Raw genomic sequence first — 21,417 nt, 5'->3', positions numbered from 1 at the left:
TGATCACAGCTATATGGGGCACATTTTTCCAAACTTCATTGTGTTGTGTTGGGTTCATCAATAAAAACGAAAAAGACAAACATACTCACTAACTGTGAGAATCAGAATTAGCTGACTCGCAAACCATGAGCATCAGAATTAGCTGTCTGACTTCCTTTATCATGCTGCAGTAATCAAACAAACTAGTTATAATTTATACTCTGGCGGAAGCAATGTTTTAGGATCTTGTTGCTGTTTTTAAAGAAATCATATTTTTTGACATTTAGAACATTTTATATTTAAGGTCATGAACTAGGTACTGGAAATATTCAATCCTTTTATGTGTATGATTCTCTATGCAATTATGCATATATATATATATATATAAATTAATTCATAACAATTATTTCAATGAGATGTTTGTGATGTGTCTACCACTTGATTATCACTTTGGGTTATATTTTGAAATCTGTAATCCAACCATACTGTAATACTGAAACCATGTACATTGGAGCCATCTTAATTAGCAATTTAGGTCTCCTGCTCTCATTTTATAAAAGCATTTGATAGTGAATTGACATCATGGTTTGAATGCATTTGATAGTGAATTGACATTATGGTTTGAATGCATTTGATAGTGAATTGACATCATGGTTTGAGAATATATGGTCAAAGGGAGGCAATCGAAAGAACTGAATTTTCCAAACTCAAATCATTTGGAGGATGTATTAAGGAAATGTTCTGTTTGAGGAAAATTAGAATCAATCTTTAAGACAATCTTGATTTTTTTTTTTTTTTACTGAGAAGAGTTTATTTTTCCAATAATTCAGAAGTTATCATCTATTTATGGAATTTTCTTACAGAAATTCTGATGCATTCATTTTTTTTCTAATTTATTGATTGATATAATTTATAAAACGATTTCTGAAGTGATTCATTTTTCGTTTGATTAAGTCTGTTTGTTGACCATTTTTTGATTTATGTATTTTTTTTTACATTTTTTGCATATAACATATTTACAAATACATATGTTTTTGACAGGACATATAGATAACGTTTCTATCACACAAAGAAGACCATCAAAACACATAACATAGCATACTGAGTTAATATGTAAAAACTGTTAGATAAAATTTTGGTGCAGTAGAATTAATATGGACCATAACTTATAGTATTTTTTATCTTTGTATTTTTCAGACTCCACAAGAATGTGAGACTGGAGCAGATGACGTTTAAGCATAGTGAAAGCATTTGTTTATTTATCAGGGATATAGTCTCGATGACATTGTATTAAATATGGATTTATCTGTTAAACCTGATGGGTCTACACTCCACACTCAGGGATATTCGCAAGGAAGAAGGAAGATGTCACTGAACTACACATCTCAGGGGGAGGGGGGAGCCAGATCGGGTGGTAGCCCCCCTTATTCTAGTTCAAACGACACCTTCCCATATGGACTAAGTGGCGTTAGTATGCCGAACTACGGGTATCCAGGCGATCTCTATCAATTCACATCAAACGGCTACCCCCGCAAGTCTAGAACATGTTGTTATTGCGGGAAAGTGTTCACTCGGTCGACTACTCGACGTTATCATGAAAAACGCTGCCCGTTGTTACGTGCAGCAGTCTGTGGAATTATGCCCGACAACGGAAAACGACCAGGTGGTCCGGGGGCAGGCGTTACCTCTGGGCATAGTGGACACGGAGTAGACAAGCCATCGGCTACCTCAATGACGGGTGGTATTAGTCACCCGTCTGCCCCTCAGTTACCTACCTCACACTTGTCTTCACACCCTTCCATGGTGTTGAAGCGGGAACAAAATGGACTAGGATTTCACACTAGTGTTATAGTCAAGCAGGAGAATCAGGATATCAACGGTGCAACAAGACATGCTCATACCTTAGGGCATCGTTCGGGCACAGACGGGTCACATGATATAGATTCTAGCACGACGCGACTTACTCCAGATTCTAATGGGTCGTCTCCTCGCCCTCCAAAGCTTGGGGACATGTCTGGATTCGCATTGTCACCCTATCATGGTCACGGTGGTTTATCGTTTTCCAAATCACCTTCACAGGGATCGACCAAAGGTGACGTCAATTCACTAGTGCACGATGAAGGTGAAAAGGACGACGATGTTAAGGATGATATTGAGAATGGATCCGATTTGGATGTCCCTGATTCAGAGACGTTTCAGGAACGCATGAAAGACGACGAAGCACGAGCTAATGATTTAAACTTTACCTCACCAGGGCAAGGCGATGCCTTGCTTTTAGATGGAACTACCTCAAATAATTTGGGCGATCTGACAGGAACGCTCAGCGATGACGAAAAGAACTCTAATGACAAATCAAAGTGTTACTTCGAAGGAGAGGCCATATGCGGTGTATGTGGCAAAAGCTTTGAGTCATCCTGGCAGCTGCATGTTCATGAACAGATACACAAAAAATTCAAACCATACGCATGTCGCTTCTGTAACCAGAGATTCTCTAAGGCAGCTTTGCGCATAGCGCACGAACGTGAACATATCACTGATGATTGTAACTGTGCCATCTGTGGTAGCACGTTCAGAGAGAAAGAGAGTTTACGACAACACATGGTGACTCGTCATAGAGATGGACCCTGGCTGTGTCGCTACTGTGGCAAGCCAGAGGTGGCTCATCAGGAGATGGCAGATCACCTTCAATCACACGATCTGCCAAAGGAGGAATTGCTTTCGATTCAATTCTTCCTATCGGCACCCCTTGACAACGCAAATAACAACGACAGCGACAACAATCTCAATGATTCCGAGATAAACGAAGTGGATAACATCAACGACCCTGAACTGGTGTCAATGTCTGATTCAAACGACAACATGACATCACCAGATCAGCAGGAATCACCGGCAGACAATCTCGCTGCAGTAGAACAGGAAATGATGTCATCAGCAGAACTTTTGTCGCCAGGAGACATGGTGTCATCACAGGATATGATGTCACAAGAAAAGGAAATGTGTACTATATGTGGGAGGGACTATCCCAAGAGTCACATGGCTTATCACATGAAAGCCCACGAGGGACACAAGCCATATGAATGCCCTATATGTGGTAAGCGATTTGGGTACAAAAACAACATGAAGTCACATATCAAGTTACATGCGGGTATCAAACCATATCAGTGCAATGTATGTGGGGCCAAGTTCACACGGGGTTCTACACTTCGCCGACATGCACGACGTCATGGGATTTCGGCGGAGAGCGTGTGGGATTTGTTTGTTAGGAACAGCAGTTCTTCCCAGATGCACAGCACCCCACGCAAGACAGTTGCCGATGTAAGCCACCTGACATCCTCTCCTACAACACTCTCGACCTCTAAGGACTTGCTCACAGCTAATGGATCCTACAGCAATCTCTTTAACACTACTACCTCAGCTGCCATGTCCAATGCCCTGCTCATGAGCTACCACAATCATCAGGCTGCAGTTGCAGCCTCTATGCCCTCCTTCTTTTCCCCACTCCAGTCTACCTCAGAAGTACCCCCGCCGGCTTTACCAGGCTTCACACCTAGTCTGTCACCCCAGTCAGATGCATTGAACCTCTCTACCCACAAATCCAGCAGCGACGGAGGAGGGCATCCTGTAGATCACCTTCAACATCGCAGTCTTGTAGAATCTATCTCCCCTACCTCAGTGGAACGTTCACGCTCCCGATCACTCAGCGGAGGCTCCGACCTCTCTAGACCAACTCTCATGACTGCTGCACCAAGTCTAGCGGCAGCAAATGGAAATGAAATTGGAATTCAGGTCAAGATGTGTTGTAAGATGGGTCTAGAACCAGCCTATGGAAACGCACAAAGCCCCGGCGGGGCGAGTGTTCATTCTGGTGACAGCGGTGCATTGTACCAGGCGCAATCTTCATCGGCCGGTCTCGAGAATTCCACCGACTCCATAGCAACGCTGATGGGGTCCGGTCGCCTCTTCAAGTGCGAACATTGTGAATGCTACTTCTCGGAATATGCCATGTACCGTATCCACACCAAGATTCACTCTGGGGGGCGGACAATGCCATTTCTCTGCCCTGTTTGCGACGAAGACTGTCACGACCGGGTCTACTTCTCGTTGCACATCTCGGAGCATTTACGGTGACTAAGGTACATTTTAGAAATGAATTGATGATTCAGAGACTAGCCGAATCGTCAAGCCAAGAGGATTTATCCTTTTGCTTATACAATGCACGCTAACTACAGCATCGTGGAGATGACGGGTAGAAATATTGAGGTGGATTATAAGTACATTTTTCATTGTTGATATTACACAAAAGAGTGTTTTGAATACACTTAGGATACGAATCGAATTGCTTGTTTATAAGAAAAAATGTGTGTGTATGTGTGTATATATATAGTTTAAATATATATATATGCCATAAATATATCTATATATGTCTATATTCATGTTTTTGTTCAGCCTCATAGATATTTGCTTTATATATATTATATATATATTCAGGGTAACAGAGATTGCCCAGCATTCATTTTTTTCCGGTTTTTCAACCAGCGTTACCTCATCCTTCTGTTGTGCTTTGGCGATTTTATGAAAAAATATTGTCAAAGTTTTATAATTTTGTTCCAGATTTTGTTTCCATGGTTAAGCATGTTATTTTTGGGTTTTTCCCGAAAAGTTGCGCCATGAGTTGAAAATCTGTTATTACCTCATGTGATTTTTTCTTCTGTATGGGTTGAGTTTAATATTCAGAAATTCTACAAAAAGATTTATGTTTTTTGCAATTATATATACTTATGTTATTTTACCTCTTGAAACTTTGACAACATTTTTCTATGTGGCTAGCACACATCTGTGTCAAAGAGTCCTTAGGGACAAGTAGCTGGCACCATCTCTTAGCCACACAGCACCATTGCCATAGTGACCATCATTGAGAGGAAAAAAAGCAATCTAGCATCAGATATCATGTATCATATATATTATATTTAAATATATTTTATCAGCACGACGCAAAAACATTGTTTTGGATTCCCATTCTTATTTCTTATCGTGAAGATACACCCACCTTCAACTGATATCAATTTACAATATGTACCTTGTTTTGTTATATGCGATCATGATGGTTGTATATCGTATATTTTGAAATAGGAATTTGAAACGGATAAAAACATAAATGAGAATAAAATTGGTTTTAGGAAACTTCAATGTTTGAAATGAAGTTGTTTTAGATATTGTTATGATTACAAATAAGGATGGGTATCTAAAATCTTTTTTACACAAAGCTCCATTTTTTAGCATTTTGATTGTGCAATTTGTTTTTTGTTTGATAATTTTGTCGGCAGCATAAACTTAGAGACTATCGTATAGGCTCTTATTTATTGTTTACAAGTTAGAAGTTGTTTATTTTGCACATTTCATAATTGTCAACTCAGGGAATAAAGTCCATTTCAAGCATTTTGATATTCAGACAATTTTCAAACAATTTGTTTGTAGCAAATGATCATTACTATCTCATACTCAATATAATTATAAGTTACCGTTATTCTCAAACAAATCCGAAGACTGATGCTTAAGCTTTTATTTATTCATTTTAATATACTATATATATTTTTCGATAAACCGCAAATAAGATTTTAATGCAAAATCTACAACACGCACATGACTTCAATTTTTTTACCATTTCAATTTACAACAAAACGTAATGGCTGAATTATTGAGAATTATTTTAAGAACAATTAAGTTCATTTTCATTTTATTTTTGACCACTTTACTAAATCATATATAGGAATGTACTCCTGCAACACGCAAAATACACAGATCAGCAACCCATACACCAAATTTCCTAGACAAAGATCACATGCATTGCTCTCGGCGGTATCACTAGCATACATCCACCACTAGGTGGCAGGACTATACACACAGGAGGTGGCGCCAGCTACAGTCCCGGGACTTTGTGATGTAATGATACCTCACTGTATATATATGAATGTTGTGTAATGATTGATGTAAATTATAACTCTACTCGCTCACCTTTTACCTCATTCTTGATTTTGTTTTTTCTCTCCATTTTTCATACGGATTATTATCTCACAATCAATTCAGGTAATAGAATTGTACTAAATGCTTAATTGTCTAATGATGTTGTTGGTAATGATCATGATGATATTGATAATAATTTTCCTTTATGATATTTGACGTATTATCTACTTGTTATTGGTTATTGTAGTATAGATATACATTATAACTTGAGTGTATATTGTTGAGCTAATTGTTAACAGACTATTTTTGTACAGAGCTACACCAGAGTGAAGAAATATTATCAATTTTAGTGAAGGAAAAACAAGTGTTATAATTACTTTATTGGAACTTTCATGTTTACTTTTGATGTTATCAATTCTATCAGCTTCCGTTAAAGTCACGATTTTGGGTTAAAATCACGACGTTTCAAAACAACAGAAATGTTTTATAAAAATTGTTATATTTGATAACGCAAATTTCCTAGTAATAGCTTTCATACTTTTTTCATAAAAAATAGATTCACACTTTTTGGTCGAAAAGCTGTTTTCTTGGTATAACAAAGAATCCGGACTTTGCGGCAAATTCTTAAATATTGATGGAGCTGAACACATTGCGTTTCAATCAGTTTCTTGCTTTGCTATAAAATCAATCAAATGCCATTTTCCCTATTTATCTGTCTTCGATAAGTTATAAATTATCGGATGTTGAATCACTGATTTGTGCACACGTTTCCAAATATATGAATCGTTGTTATTTCGACAGAACCATTGTGTTTCGACAATTTTATAAACAATGCTATATGGAAGATGTCATTTCTGATTTAAAATGTGAAGCAAATGCACTTTGGTGAAAAGCAAACGGATTTTATAGTATGCTTACGAAAGAAATTCACTTAAAATATGGTTAATTTGTGCCATTTGAGTTGCTGATGGCAAAATATCAGGAAAGAAATATTACAAAGAGTTAACGAAACTCAGGGCTCTCGAATTATTAGGTATTTATTATTTATGTATATTCAGGTTTATACTGGTAACTTAGCATCAAGTAGTGCACTCCCTCAGGTAGTGTTATTCCCTTTACGTTCGTATACATAAGAGCTCTGACCCTTTTTTGGAGTATCATGGTAGCTACTTGCTTTTTTTATTGAAAATTTGTAACATTATGACTTTGTGCGTTAAACCCTGTTGAACTAGTATGATGCTTGAAGTAGCAAAATATAGAGTTCAATTGAAGAGAAATATTCTATTAAGAGGAGAATTGTGTTGGAAATTTTCAGGAGAATTGATATCAGGAGTTAGTTGATGTCTGTTATATTTCTCAGGTTATCATAGAATTTTGTGTCGACCTCTTCAATTATGAATGTTCCTTGTAGATATCTAGAGGTTTGCCTATAGATTCATTGATCTGATATATTATGTTAATACGATATATCAACCAATTATTATGATATATATATATATATATATATATATATATATATATATATATATATATATAAACACATATGTCATCTATTTGTATGCATTTAACACTTCGTCTTGCGGAATATAATTATCCATCATTTTTCTCTCCTTTTTTTCTTTGCACTTCATAAGCCCTGTATGCCTGTCCAGTTGAACTTATTGTGAATACATTGGTATAACCGTTGTTGTCCTAGTGATATATTTGTAGCTACTATTGTTATCGGTGGCTGTATTTCATTTCAACATATGACATATGAACTTCCTTATATGGTGAAGAGGTCACTTGTGGTCTTTAGAAAGAACGGGTTTTAATGATATTTCAATTTTTACATATATACCTCAATGTGTATGTTGGATCATGTGTTAGCGTTAGTGATGAAGTATAATGTCAAGTTAACATTATGCCTATATATATATATAGATTATATGTCATAACCTGTTTTGTACATTTTGTGTGTCTTTTAACGTGGTTGTGCTCGTTTTCCTACTTATTTGGATCAATCGATAAAATCATTCATATTTTTTTTCATTTTTTTCTCACATATAGATGTTTTCTTGCTGCATATAGTTAGATAGAAGTAAGAATGTATTGTAGAATTGTTTTGTTTAGATCTGAATATTTTCAGGAAAAGACTCAAATGATTATTAAGTATATCGGACATATTTATACACAAATTCTTTACAAGTTAAACACAAATTGTAAGTAATTTTTGTTTTCTGGGCAATACGGGCATAAATGAAGTAATTAATTGACTCAGCTACCTCAAATGCATGCATTGATGAGACGTAACCTCCTCCCCACGCAATCTGATGCTTATTTGAATAAACTTGGCTGGGTAAATTCCGTCTTTGCATATTACAGAGTTAGCTCCCTTGTGGGTAGGTATCGATTGTTACGTCATTGTTTTGTTAGCGCAATTCACGTCGTTTTCTCCGAAAAGTATTACGTTACGCTCGCAAGCACATGACGTCACAATCAATACCTACCCGCAAGAGCAGATAATTCTGTAATATGCAAATTCGGCATATACACCATCTGAAAATCTAGACCCTGACCTCGAATTGTCTGGTGATGGAAGCCATATTTTTTCCGGCTATAGAAATCAAGTGACCTCTTTGGTGTTTTACCTCTGATGTAGAATTTCTAACCAGTTAATCAGTTTAAAGCTTACTACCACCGGCCTTGCGCAACTTTCTTTTCCTTATGAGAATTAATGTATTTTTACAATACATTTATTTTTGACTTTGTCTCTCGATGTTTTCTGTTGCAAAAACACATTTTTTTCGGACCATGACCTATTTGAATAGCATTGAAATTTCAATCGAAAATCTGATAAAATTTGTTGCATGAAACAATATGTCATTCAAGACATGCATTGTATTGATCATAGTTTTTGAAAGAGAATCAAGACATTATTAGATTTATCTCCCTTTTGTAAGAGAATGGTTAACATTTATAAGCAAGACCATATGAAAGTTAATTTTAAAGAAGTTACAGAAATATCGAAATATCTTTGTACCTGTGTACCGGGCTGTTGCATCATGCCATGGTCCTGGCATTGTTTTGAAAAATGTCACGAAAATAAGTATAGAATATAGTTAAAGATACTTAGAGGAAATAACAGATCAGCTGTTTAAATCTATATTGTTTTTTTTATATGTTTAAAATTTAAAGCAAATCCATTTATCAACACTAGTGCTCTCTTTTTTAAATGTCTCGTTTGTACGTCGCCTGCTGGGGTTAGACGAAAGTGGTTTTTTTCTAGTAATTGTTGTTGCAAAGGGTGATCCTATGAAGATTTCGAGGTACAGCCAAGGCCAAGAGAAATAGATATTGGGTTTGATGATATGCCAGAAATGAAAGGTCCGCATTAACACTGTGTAATATATATATAGTGTGCTCTCTACCTCATGAAATGATATTGTGACACGCGTTAGTGCAGGTCTTTGTATTCCGACAACGCCTGGGGTGGGTCAAATTAGGTTACGTTCACATTTCATGATGTGTTACATGATGATTTAGGTGGAACTAATGTTAGTTATCTTTGTACAAGTGGACCACTACATAAAGTTGTGTCGAATCTGTAGCCACGCGATAATACGTTTTGGATTTGATCTCTAATTTCTTACTGGTAGGAATGTTAGGAATTTATTACATCAATGAAATTTTTAGCGTTTTGGAATTTGTTTCAACTACCATTTTGTTTTTAGAGTTTTGATATTCAAACTTTATAAAAAAGTGTACTGAAGACATCAGATTCCATGGTTTAGGCCGCAAAACATAAAAGCCGATATTGATCGCCCAAAGCTTTATATTTTTGTTGATTTTTTGTCTGTAAATAAGTTACGTTTTGACGTAGAAATAAAAACTCAATTTTCCATAACCATATTTTCATTTCGATTGATAAGGTGGTCTATCCAAAGCAAAATAATACTGGTAATGTGTTGACGGTAACTAACATTAGTCTCATTATCGGGTGTTTGTAAGCATTATGTTATCTATATAAATATATATATATAATTATGTACTATATATTTTATTGTAACTATTATCATATACATCTATATCAATGAATATTTTGATTTTTTTTTCTTGCTCATTTTGTAAGTATGTTTCCTCGACTATCGTAGTCAGAATCTACATGAAATTTTGTATGACGTAAACGATTTAATGTTCAAACATTTAGGTACTTAAATGAAGCTGGTGGTTGGTTATTTCTGGTCAGTAAAAGTGTAACTTTGAAAGTTACATTACATTAACAATAGTCAAAATAGACCTTTGTGTTTTTCCAGGTCTAGATAATACGATGCGGGTCAATCTATATATTGATTAATAGTTCTTTTCTCAATAATTTATATTTACCAACATTCTTTTAGCAACACATCATACATGTATATAAGATGGCCATTCCAAATAAATCCGTTAACAGACGTCGAAAAGAAACGACGGCTATTATTTAATACGGTCTTGTTCTAAATATCAGAATAATATATCTTAACGATTGAATTTCTGATGGAGCGAACGATACAATTTTTAAGGATGAAAATGTTATCAATGTCAACTTCCTTTAGGACAAACTGTCTACTTCCACCAATCTTGCTCACAAATTTGCTACTGCCTCTAAACTTACAGAGTAAAACAAGTTTTAAATAATGTCTCTTTGCCATGTTCCTCTCTGTAACGATTCTATCTACAAAAATGTTTCGATCATTCTTCATAGGTAAGGTTTCCTGTATATATATATATATATTTGTTTAGTAATAAACGATGAGACGGACGATTTCCACTTATTTAACAAAGATTTAAATCCGCAAATGAAATGTTTGATACCTACAAGACAACTGAAAACCTTCAACTGTTCAAAGTGTTAAGTGATATGTGATTTTTGTTTTAAAAACTATTCATTAAACAGGCGATGGGATAGAAAGTATGTATATATTTTTTGATTGGGTGATTTAAAACATGCGGAAGAAACACTGCAAGAACATTATTGGCGTTACACGAGAAAGTGTTTGTTATATTTTAAAATTGCTGATGTTTATAAAGAAATGTAAAAATGGTGGTTTTGCATAATAAAGAATTGTATGAAAAACATTATCACTAGCGATTACATCAAGTTTATATATATCTATATATACACGCATATTGGATATAATTTTGAATATTTTGTTGTCATTGTATGTACAAGTTATCAAGGTATCTGTTTTTATGTAGAAGAATACACAATGTTTGTGGTCACAAATGAAGAAAAAAAAACATTAGAAAAACTAGAGTCAAACTCTGTTCTGATCATGATGTGATCGGGATTAGTAGACGTGTAGGGATCCAGGTAGCGTATAATTGTGTGGGTTTTTTTTAAATTTAATTCGATGATGATTTGTAAAAGAGCAGGTGAAAGACTGTAAAATGCTAAAATGGGCTGTTACACGATCGACACAGTTATACGGTCCTGATGACCTTCACATGCTCTGCTAGGCTATATGTTGACATGGAGGTCAAGTTGTTGACGTTTTTGACTTCGACTCTTCATACATCTTCTCTATACCTTATTACAACATAATATGAATAATGGTGACGTCATAACTGTTAGTAGAATGACCATTGTTTTACACTTAGTTAAGTTTCTTACTCATTGTTAATTAAAAACTGCGTCAACAAAAATAACGGATGGTAAAATTTCATTCTAGAAGATCAATTAATCCAAGAAAATTTTGTTTAAAACATGACATTTATAGTCAATGTACAGTTGTACAGCATGAATTATTTTTGTGCTAATGCTGTATTCTGTATGCCGAAACTATAGTCTTTCATTTTAGATAAATATGTAGCTTAAACCGATGAAAATTTACCACTGCGGTATAATACCGTTCGTTATATATAGATCAATTATTTGGTGTAAACAATGCCATTTTAACTATGTTATAAGGCGTTTTGTTTATTACGCAATCTTGTTCAATCAGGTGTACTTGAGATCAGCGGATTTTTTTCCTGAACATGAGGTACAGAGAAGATGTAGAGAAATGAGGGGTTGTCGGGGCACGAGGTGCCAATCTCTTTGTGATGCTTACTGGGGCCATTACTTGTGATCAGTAACATACGTTTGTATCGTAGAATAACATTTTGAAAAGTCTCGGAAGAGCCGGGTAATCTTTTATGATTAAAGAAGAGAAACATATTTTGTTTTTTCCTTGTTTTCAGTTCCATATTTTCTAAATAAAACTTGTACCTCTAATGTACGTATGTTGTGTTGTTATATGTTTTTCTATATCAGTGTAGATGTTTACTCTATCTCTGCATTCAAACTGATGATCACATGCACGGCTTAAGAAACTAATAGTGTGATTCGCAAAATCTATACACCAGCAGACACTAGATACATTTATACACCAGCAGACATTAGTTCATATTATTAATAATTCAATTTTGCTGATAACTAGCATTTTCATTTGCTCAAAATGTACTTAATCGGGTCATAAAGGAAATCAATGGCGTCGCCGTCTGTAACGTTTCTTCTGATTGGCTGAGATAACGACGTATTAATATCACAGAAGAAAATAGTTCCAAAGTGAATAAAAGAAATTTGGAGAGATAATTGTTAAGTAAATTGAATTATAAGGATTATATTATGCGCGTTAAAAGAGTATTTGACGGCCTTCTTACTACCGTGGGAAATTCGGAAACAGTTTCAGTGATTCTGCTCAGTGTGTGATATCAATGAGACAATTGGAAATACTCAAAACAATAATTACCCATCAGATAAAAACTTCACGATACATACCTTTTACATGGGACAAGAAAAAGTAGACACCGCAATACAAGGGTTTCGATATATTAATAGTCGCATCATTCCGGTGAAAGTGACGTCACGTTTGAGTGAAAAGACGTTTCATACTCCGGAAGGTTAAAGTTCGGAGTCAAGTCAGAAAATGTTCTGTCAGATGTGGAACAAATTCACGTGATCGTACAGACGGATAAAGCACAAATTCGGCAGTAGATATCCGTCAGTATGTGGGATAGTTGTAGAATAAATCTATCTGGGTAATAATTAATTTTTGAGTATTTCCATATTGTTTCGATGATATCTTACAAGTATATAAACGGCAGTTTGCATCCGTTTTGAATATCGTCCATAAAGATGGTTGCAGGATAAACAGAGTACACGGTTAGTATCTTACAATACAAGTTTTAGTTTAGTACTCGACACGGAAAGTCGAAATGACTCGGCAAAGCCTCGTCATCTGGGCTTTCCTAAGCCAAAATAAAGCTTGCATTGTAAGATACTTGTCATGTATTCTCTATATCGTTTGCACATATAAATTGTATAAATTCACTATTGAAGCATTTATACTACTAGTAATAGATATATGATTCTGTCAGACGAGGATACTTAGAAAGTAAGCCATCTTGGATTTTGTTCTATTCAGAAACGTCATTTCATCCTAAAGTTTATGTGATGAATCAAGTCAGATCTACTCACGTGTTTCGCCTCTGTTTCCCAGTGAATCACGTTTTCTCTTTACTTCGCCTTCTCGTCCAGGAGTGCCCTCGTTAAATGAATGTTCTCCTCTGTTGTGTAAAATACCAAATTATACCAGTGACCTAGTGCCACCATTTACTTTGGATTACACTGGTGTCCCAGTGCCACCTGAAAAGAAAATAGCATTAGTATACATTTACATGTATGTACATCAATTGCCCTTGTTGTGTTTGCTCGTGCCAGCGTAACAAATCGTTTTGTCCTATTTATTAACTTCATAATATATAATTTTCACAACAAAATAGTGTTCAAGTTACATGTATCTTCAAAATTCGAACTGTTCTGAAATCACAATGATTTTTTAAAGATGCTCCACCGCGAGTGCGAAAACTGTCATATTTGCAATGTAAGGGATGACTACAATCATTATTTTATTAAGTGCTGTTGTGTAGATCCACTTTGGCAGCATATAAAACAATCGATGAATAGACTTGGATACACCATTACCTCAACAAAAATGAAATATTTAGTTTTGGGTTATAAAATGACTTATGATGCTTATTATGATATTAAAATTCTTTTATCATTGATTGGCTTCGTAATATACAAATGGTATCATCTCAGTGAATCAAGAACGAAATACGTGGATATACTTCAATTATTTAGGTATGAATGGAAAAGGAAATTTGACTTTAATTTTTTACAAAATTATGTCATTTTTACATAACTTTTTGTAAGATATGCAATAATTAGCAATTATGATATCTACTGATATCTATTGATTTGAATATAGAGAAGCCTGATCAATTGTACCGATTGTCAAATCGATGTGGTAAGAGTTGATACGACCAACACTGAAATTCGACTATCGGTAGGATTGATCAGAGTGTACTTATAAGGAAATTATTTTTAAATTAGTGAAACAATTTGTTCTATATATAATATGTATAAAAATGGATGAAAATTATTCATATTTTTGCAATATACTTAATGCTGTATGAGAATGCTAAAAAATTATATACATATAGATGAAATGTAAAACTAAAATAAATGAATATAAAACCACTATGATGAAATACCAATATGAACAGTGAGCAAATGCAAAATCATCAGATGGTAAGTTTATATAAGGTGTAAAATGATATAAAAGATAATGGTAATATTGATATGATTGAATGAATTGATTGAACATAACTTTGAATTGTTGGATGATGTATGGATCGCGGACTATGGATCCGTGTCCGCGTGCGTGGGCGCGTTTGTATGTAAATATATATCTGTTTGTATGTGTGTGTGTGTGTGTGTGTGTGTGTGTGTGTGTGTGTGTGTGTGTGTGTGTGTGTGTGTGTGTGTGTGTGTGTGTGTGTTTTTTGTATGTTGGTTTGTGTTTTAATGAAGTAAATATTGAGAAAACAACAGTAAGTTTAAAAAATGATAAGCAACTTGCTCACAGAAGTTAGCTATATTCTCTTACCTGAGTGGGAAAAACAGAAAAGAAAAAAAGATGCTACACCGCTGACATATCACATATATAAATTATACTCATCATTTGAACAATAATTGTCATTTTATTATGTATAGATATGTCTAATTAACTTTTAAAAAATGATATAAAATAATTTATTTTGCTTTCGATGCATGCGTAATCAGTACTTTATTCCATATAGGACATAGTGACAGAGATTTTTTTCAGGATGCAATTAATTATTTTTCATTTTTTTATTTTTTACCTTGAAGTAAAATAAGAAGCTTTTCAATGGTGGTAATGGTGTAAAGTAAGTAACTTTTGTAACTAAAGAAAAATACTAAAATCGTCTGCTCCTGTTTTTAAGAGTGACAAAATACCATTTATCAGCGGTGGATCATCTTTAAGTGTTCCAGCCAAAAGAAAACATTGTAGCTTTCTTACTTTTGGAGAAATTAAACTTTATTTGTAAGAGTAAAAAGGGTGTTAATTTTTTTTCAATATACTCAGTTCAAATGATACAATTGCAACAGGACGGAAAGAATGGGAAGACATTTTAACTTTGAAAATGATAAATGACAAATGATTTATAGAACTCCTTTTTTGGTTACTGAAAATACCAAATTGCAGTGGCTACAGTATAGAGTAGACCATCATATACTTAACAAGAAATGTTCATCTCTTTAGATTAGGTATTACAGAAAGTCCTTTTTGTTCACTATGTAATGATGGAATAGAAACTATTGAGCACGCATTTTGGGACTAATACAAAATACAAGAGTTTGACAACAATTTGGAATATTTTCTTGATGCTCTGCTAATTCCTTTTAGATTTTATTTCATAACAGAGTAACAAATAGTGAAGTTGATAATGAAATAGTTCTTATGATTAAATGGTATATACATTATGTACATGTTACCAAAATAGGGGGCGTTATTCAACTCTCTAAAACTCGTGTCTTTGTTTTTGTAACTTTTAAAAAATAACTCGCTCTAGTGAAATAAATTCAATATTCAACAACCACGCATTGTGTAACCTCTATTTCTTTCATACTTCGACGTTTTATTGCAATTTTACAAGCGATTTTAAATTGGTGATTTTTGTACTTTTAAAGGGAAATGTTGCATGTGTGCATCACCTAGATAATTTTAGAATAGGGAGAGAATATCTTTCATTAACTTACTGCAGATTTGATTATGAATTTAAGTTTTAACATGAGACGCATCCCCTAATTTTATCAACAGTAAATACGCAAACGATACCATCGATGTTAATTGCGGCAGAAAAAGGCGTCTAACGTTGAACATTATGGGTTTGTACGTTCATCATTTAAATAAACTGGTAAACTAAAGATTAAACTAGACTGCAAAAACATTGCAAATTCCATACATCACTTGCAAGATTTATCGTTAACACTCGATCGTGGTCACATATTGTGACCATGGGATACTAGATCTTGATCTGTTTCCTACGGTTCAAATTCTATGAACATGTGTAATGGACATATGTATAAAGAGGTAACATAACGAGTGGTTATTGGATATGGAATTTATTCCCCACGAGTGAGTTATTTTTTAAAAGTTACGAAAGACACGAGCTTTAGCGAGTGTCTAAAGTAACGTGTGTTTGCCAAGATATGCAAATAAGATGTAGTGATACTTTCATCAGCAAAAACAAAGCACTAATTAATATTCAAAAATCAAATTTTGTTTAAGATTCCATTCAAGTCTTCGAGTTTGGAAAAACTTTGTGATGAAATATTTCTCATTTAACGTATTATTAAAGTTACTAAGGTTACTTAAAATATAACACTATTTGTCGAACTATGAAAAAATGCGCACGGCAGGGCCGTGCCATTTACATCCCGCCAAATAATCATCAAGCCATTGTGATCAAGTTCAAGTCCGTTTCAGACTAATTTACTCTACCAAACTCACCAGTATTAAGATCCTTTTTCGTCAAAACGAGTTACACAGATTATAATACTTCACATAAACACGTCACGTTTTTGACACATTAAACGACCTCGACGTGTGGTATAAACAAATTTTTAACCAACAACGTTTATCTGATACCCTGAAAGTTGAATAACATCGCCGATTGTGGTAGTAAACATAATAAACAGTCTGTCTCAACTGTTTTTCAGGGATCGTAAAATGTAATCTTGGTCACTTCAGCCCCATCCTTGATGCTCGAGGGGTTACTATCACAGACGTTATAACTATCCCAGCTATTTACACCTTAGTCAGGATCATCACAACATTTTAACATATACAATGTACTCATCTACTTTATTCAAAATGTAGTTCAACAGAATAATGTTATTTATGTTTTCATAAACAATGACATATTTTTATTTTGAAAATATTAAAGTTAGATAATAGCAAAACGTCCAATATTCTTCTGCTGTATCTTGAAGATTTTTTGTTTTGCTTCGAGAATGATTTCGTCAGAAGTATCAACAGAAGAACACAGTTTCTTGGAGCATTTTGAACTTCCAACATTTCCTAACTTTAATTTAGATGTGTAAATTGGTAACTTCAGATATGCATGACTAAAGAAAGCAGCTTTTTTATTTGGGACCAGCATGCCTCTTGTCAAACCAGTACACAAGTATTTATAATTCACAACCAGCCAACAAGCTATCACCGCTGAAAAGTTAAGTGTCTGTTGGTGGTTAGACCTTCCAATAAAAAGTGGAACTCGAGAACTTTCCAGGAGAACATCATTCTCAGAGTCATAGAAATAGAAAACCAATTCTGATCCTCCGGCACCAACACATGGAAACAGGAAGTGATCACTTTCAGAGTGTAACTGCTTCTTAAGGAATGAAAATACGATTGTTTCAGCGATGATTTTGGGGTTACTCTCTAAGCCACAAAGGTCACTTTCCTGTGGGATTTCCCCATCTGGACTCTCCGGATAATCAGATACTTCAACAGGTTCCAGAACCACGTCAGTGTTGATTATGATGGCCACACTTCCATGCCATACATCTTCATGTCCTGGATAAAATAAAGGAATTAAATGTAGTGATCTACCTCTTTTTAGTTAGCCATTACATTTGTTCTGCCTCTTATAATTTTTTGTGGTTTAGAGTTATCGCCCTTGGTATTTCTCTATTTCCGCCAAACGTTATTGATACGGTTTTCAGTCTAGCCATGCTGTTTGCTACACGTAGTCTATATGGTGGCCCATACTGTGTAAATTTATATAATATTTGTTGATATTTTTTATTATAGGATAGCAATGTTTCTATGCCAAAGTCAAAAATAATAATAATCTAACGATAATTGCAATATTATAACGTGCAGTCGAAGTGGTGAATTTAACCAGTGTTTACGGTGCATGTTTCTATAACTACTTTTTTCAATACACTCATGTGTCCGTTTAGTCAACATGTTACTGATCTAGTCATAAGGTATAATTTATATATTTTCATGTCCATTTATTATTAGTTACCTGGTACTCAACCTTATTCTGCCAGTATTGTAAAGTAAAACAACAAACCAGTTTATTAAAGATGCTCCACCGCCGACAGACCATAAATGGCATTCATCATTAGAACAATAATTGATGTTTAATCTTGTATATATATGTCTAATTAACACACAAAAAATAATATAAATAATTTATTTTGCCTTTGGTGCATGCGCAATCAGTACTTCATTCCATATAGGATATACATATAATGTAATGCCACAGATTTTTTTCGGGATGCAATTAATTATTTTTCATATTTTCAACTTGAAGTAAAATTAGAAGCTCAAACTTTTCAATGGTGGTAATGGTGTAAAGTAATTAACTTTTGTAACTCAAGAAAAATACTAAATCGTCTGCTCCTGTTTTTGATAGTGAAAAAATACCTATTGTCAGCGGTGGAGCATCTTTAAGGATGCTCTCCTCATAAAATTATATTAAAAATATTCGCAAGTGTAAAGTGTATTACTGTGTATGAATGAGACAAGAAATAAGTGTAACCATATTTTTGGTACTGTTAATGTTGTCTATTATGCTGCATTGCTGTTTACATTTAATGTAAATGATAATCAAACCATCATCAGCATACTTATGTAAACTTTGTTTACTTTGAGCTTTCACTATTTCATCAATAAATCTGACAAGTTCATACATTCGAGCCAGGCTTATTTATTGTCAGTACTACTTTACTAAGGCCAAACAAAAATAAATGCACGTTTCAGGTTACATGATTGAAAAAAATAGGGTAGGTCGGTCGGGATTTTTTTTTATCTTATTTTTCTATTTCATTTTTAGGAGGGGTCGATTGGCTTTATAACTACATTAAAAAGTAATTTAATAATACATGTACTTTGTCTTTCAGGCTTTCGGCTGGCTAGAAGTCTTTTATTTCTCATTACCATATTCGTAATTGAACTTTATCTGGATAAACTTAAAGCATGCGTAAAAATCTAAGTTGACAACTTCATACACAACATTTTGTTTTGAAAAAAGTGTGATAAAATAGCTAGGGTCGGAAGTAAAAACTAGGGTAGGTAGGGGTACCTGAAACATACATATCTTTTTTTAGGCCTAATTTGTCATTAAGATTATGGATATATCAAAACATGGATGAATGAATTGTTAGAAAATCTAATCAATATATACCTAGTTGCTTTTCGCAATTAGAAGCCATCAATGCATATCATTTTTTCCTAGAGAGAGGGGGGGGTGTGTGTGTGTTGGTGTTAAGATGCCTACCTATGCTTGTGTCACCATACTGGCCCTGTAATGTACAGTCACCATTTCCACACGGACAAGCCGTGCTCTGCTTCCTCCTGGAGTGTTTATTTACCGTGAAGTTTGGAGAGGCTGCCAACTTAACAAATAAGTGATTCACCAAACAAATGGTTTGTTCTGCTTCTGAAAAGTTTTGTACTTTTTCCAATGCAGCATGAGAATCTGAATGATAAAGGAAAATACCAATTTATTATCACATGCGTTTTTGCATATTTCGCAGGAAGTCTACAAAAATGTGTAATTAGAATTTTTGAAAAAAACATGTGTTAAACAAATTCAACTACAAGTTCAATAGGTTTACCGGTTAAAGATGCTCCACGACCACCGCTGACAGAGCATAAATGATATTCATTATTTGAATAATAATAGGTGTTTAATCGTGTTAATTTATATATATATGTCTAATAAACATAAAAAAAACCAATATAAAATAATTTATATTGCTTTAGGTGAATGCACAATCAGTACATATAAATCTTGTGCACTCCGTGTGCACAAGAGTATAACCTTTAATCTAGTACCAACTGTACTTCATTTCATAGAGAATAAAGTGCCAAGGAAATTTTTTAAAGTAAAATTAAAAGCTCAAACTTTTCAATGGAGGTAATGGTGTAAAGCAAGTAACTTTTGTAACTGAAAAAAAACTAAATCGCCTGCTCCTCTTTCTGATATTGAAAAATCTTTAATCATGAAATTTAATTGCATTTGAAATCTCGTTTGGTATGAGCACAGGGGCCCGTAACCACTGTTTATATTATTATATATATTTTCAGTCACTGGGTACGTGATATAACGTACCCAGTGACTGAAATTATATATTATAATATAAACAGTAGTTACGGGCCCCTGTGGTATAAGAAGGCAAATTAAAGTTACCTCAGAAATGAGGTGTACATTTTTAATTCTACTAATTTGTCAGTAAAATTTAAATTAATTTTATTTCTTTTGGATATTGATAGTGCAACGATTGAAAAAAAATTGTCTGCACTTCAATTTTCTCAAAATATTCAGCACTTCAGTTTGTTCAGTTGAATGACCTCGACCTTGAATTAGGTCAAATATAGCAGTAATGTGCTTACCTGTATCCACCAAGTAATTCAAAAGTTTACCCAAAACGTGTCTTTCTTTATTGTTCTCTGGTAGCAGTCTCTCATCCAAGTAATTCAGTAGTAAGTGTACACCCTTTCCGAATATGCTACCGAATACGTGCATTGGTTCAATAGGGCGAACGCTGCAAGATGCATTTGAAAATGAAAATGCGTCTTCCGGAACAGCAGCATTACAACTGGTGACTTGTAATGGTGTCAAACAGTATGCAGAACGACGCACATCCGTCAAATCACTCACGCATGTAGCTGTTTTGATTATAAGTTCGTCTGGAAAATAAGGGATTTCTCCCGAAAATCGATGTATTTTTGAGTGTGAGACTCCAGAATTAATTCTTTCGGCAGAACTCTGCCTCTTCAGGGGAACTGGTCCAGCCGCCATCCCGATGTACTAGTACTGTGTAAATGATATTAAAACCTATATTATCAAATGTTCTTATCGACTATATTAGCCTGAATTTCAATGTCTTCTACAGTTTGTATATTTGTCACTCGAGTTATTTCCCTTCCAACGCAAAATGTACCGATCTCGGACTGGCTCTGAAGAAGATCATGAAAAAAATCTAAGTCCAAAACAGTCTCATTTTAGACTTAGGCAATCAAAAAAAGGCGTTACAAAACGTTTAAAGTCTTAAATCAAGTCTGTGATTGCTTCATGATCCCGCAT

General features: G+C 34.4%; 2 protein-coding genes across 3 annotated transcripts in view; one reads left to right on the top strand and one right to left on the bottom strand.

Moving 5' to 3' along the window:
• The window catches only part of LOC138309449 (uncharacterized), a 73,128-nt gene extending 60,949 nt beyond the window's left edge, over positions 1–12,179 (top strand). For both annotated transcript variants that reach the window (XM_069250647.1, XM_069250648.1), the window contains one exon: positions 1,177–12,179. In XM_069250647.1, the coding sequence (XP_069106748.1) occupies positions 1,276–4,107 (2,832 nt within the window). In that variant the 5' untranslated portion in view covers positions 1,177–1,275 and the 3' untranslated portion in view covers positions 4,108–12,179. The remainder of the gene's footprint in view (positions 1–1,176) is intronic.
• A 4,944-nt stretch (positions 12,180–17,123) lies between these two features.
• Positions 17,124–21,186, bottom strand: LOC138309491 (uncharacterized). The gene is made up of 3 exons (XM_069250699.1): positions 20,724–21,186; positions 19,606–19,806; positions 17,124–17,891 (listed from the first exon to the last, which is right to left on the bottom strand). The coding sequence occupies exons 1-3, from the start codon at positions 21,130–21,132 to the stop codon at positions 17,260–17,262; spliced, it is 1,242 nt and encodes a 413-aa protein (XP_069106800.1). The 5' UTR covers positions 21,133–21,186; the 3' UTR covers positions 17,124–17,259.
• Positions 21,187–21,417: the final 231 nt, after the last annotated feature.

This window comes from Argopecten irradians, chromosome 15, assembly GCF_041381155.1.
Source record: "Argopecten irradians isolate NY chromosome 15, Ai_NY, whole genome shotgun sequence".
Taxonomy (NCBI): domain Eukaryota; kingdom Metazoa; phylum Mollusca; class Bivalvia; order Pectinida; family Pectinidae; genus Argopecten; species Argopecten irradians.
The sequence above is the reverse complement of the archived record's forward strand: the minus strand, read 5'-3'. Positions and strand labels throughout refer to the sequence as shown.

Excerpts from the sequence above, each read along its gene's own strand:
- LOC138309491 (XM_069250699.1), bottom strand. The coding sequence starts at position 21,132 with ATGGCGGCTGGACCAGTTCCCCTGAAGAGGCAGAGTTCTGCCGAAAGA. Across the intron at positions 19,807-20,723 it reads GAATTACTTGGTGGATACAG|ATTCTCATGCTGCATTGGAA; the intron begins GTAAGCACATTA and ends TTTATCATTCAG. Across the intron at positions 17,892-19,605 it reads GTATGGTGACACAAGCATAG|GACATGAAGATGTATGGCAT; the intron begins GTAGGCATCTTA and ends TATTTTATCCAG.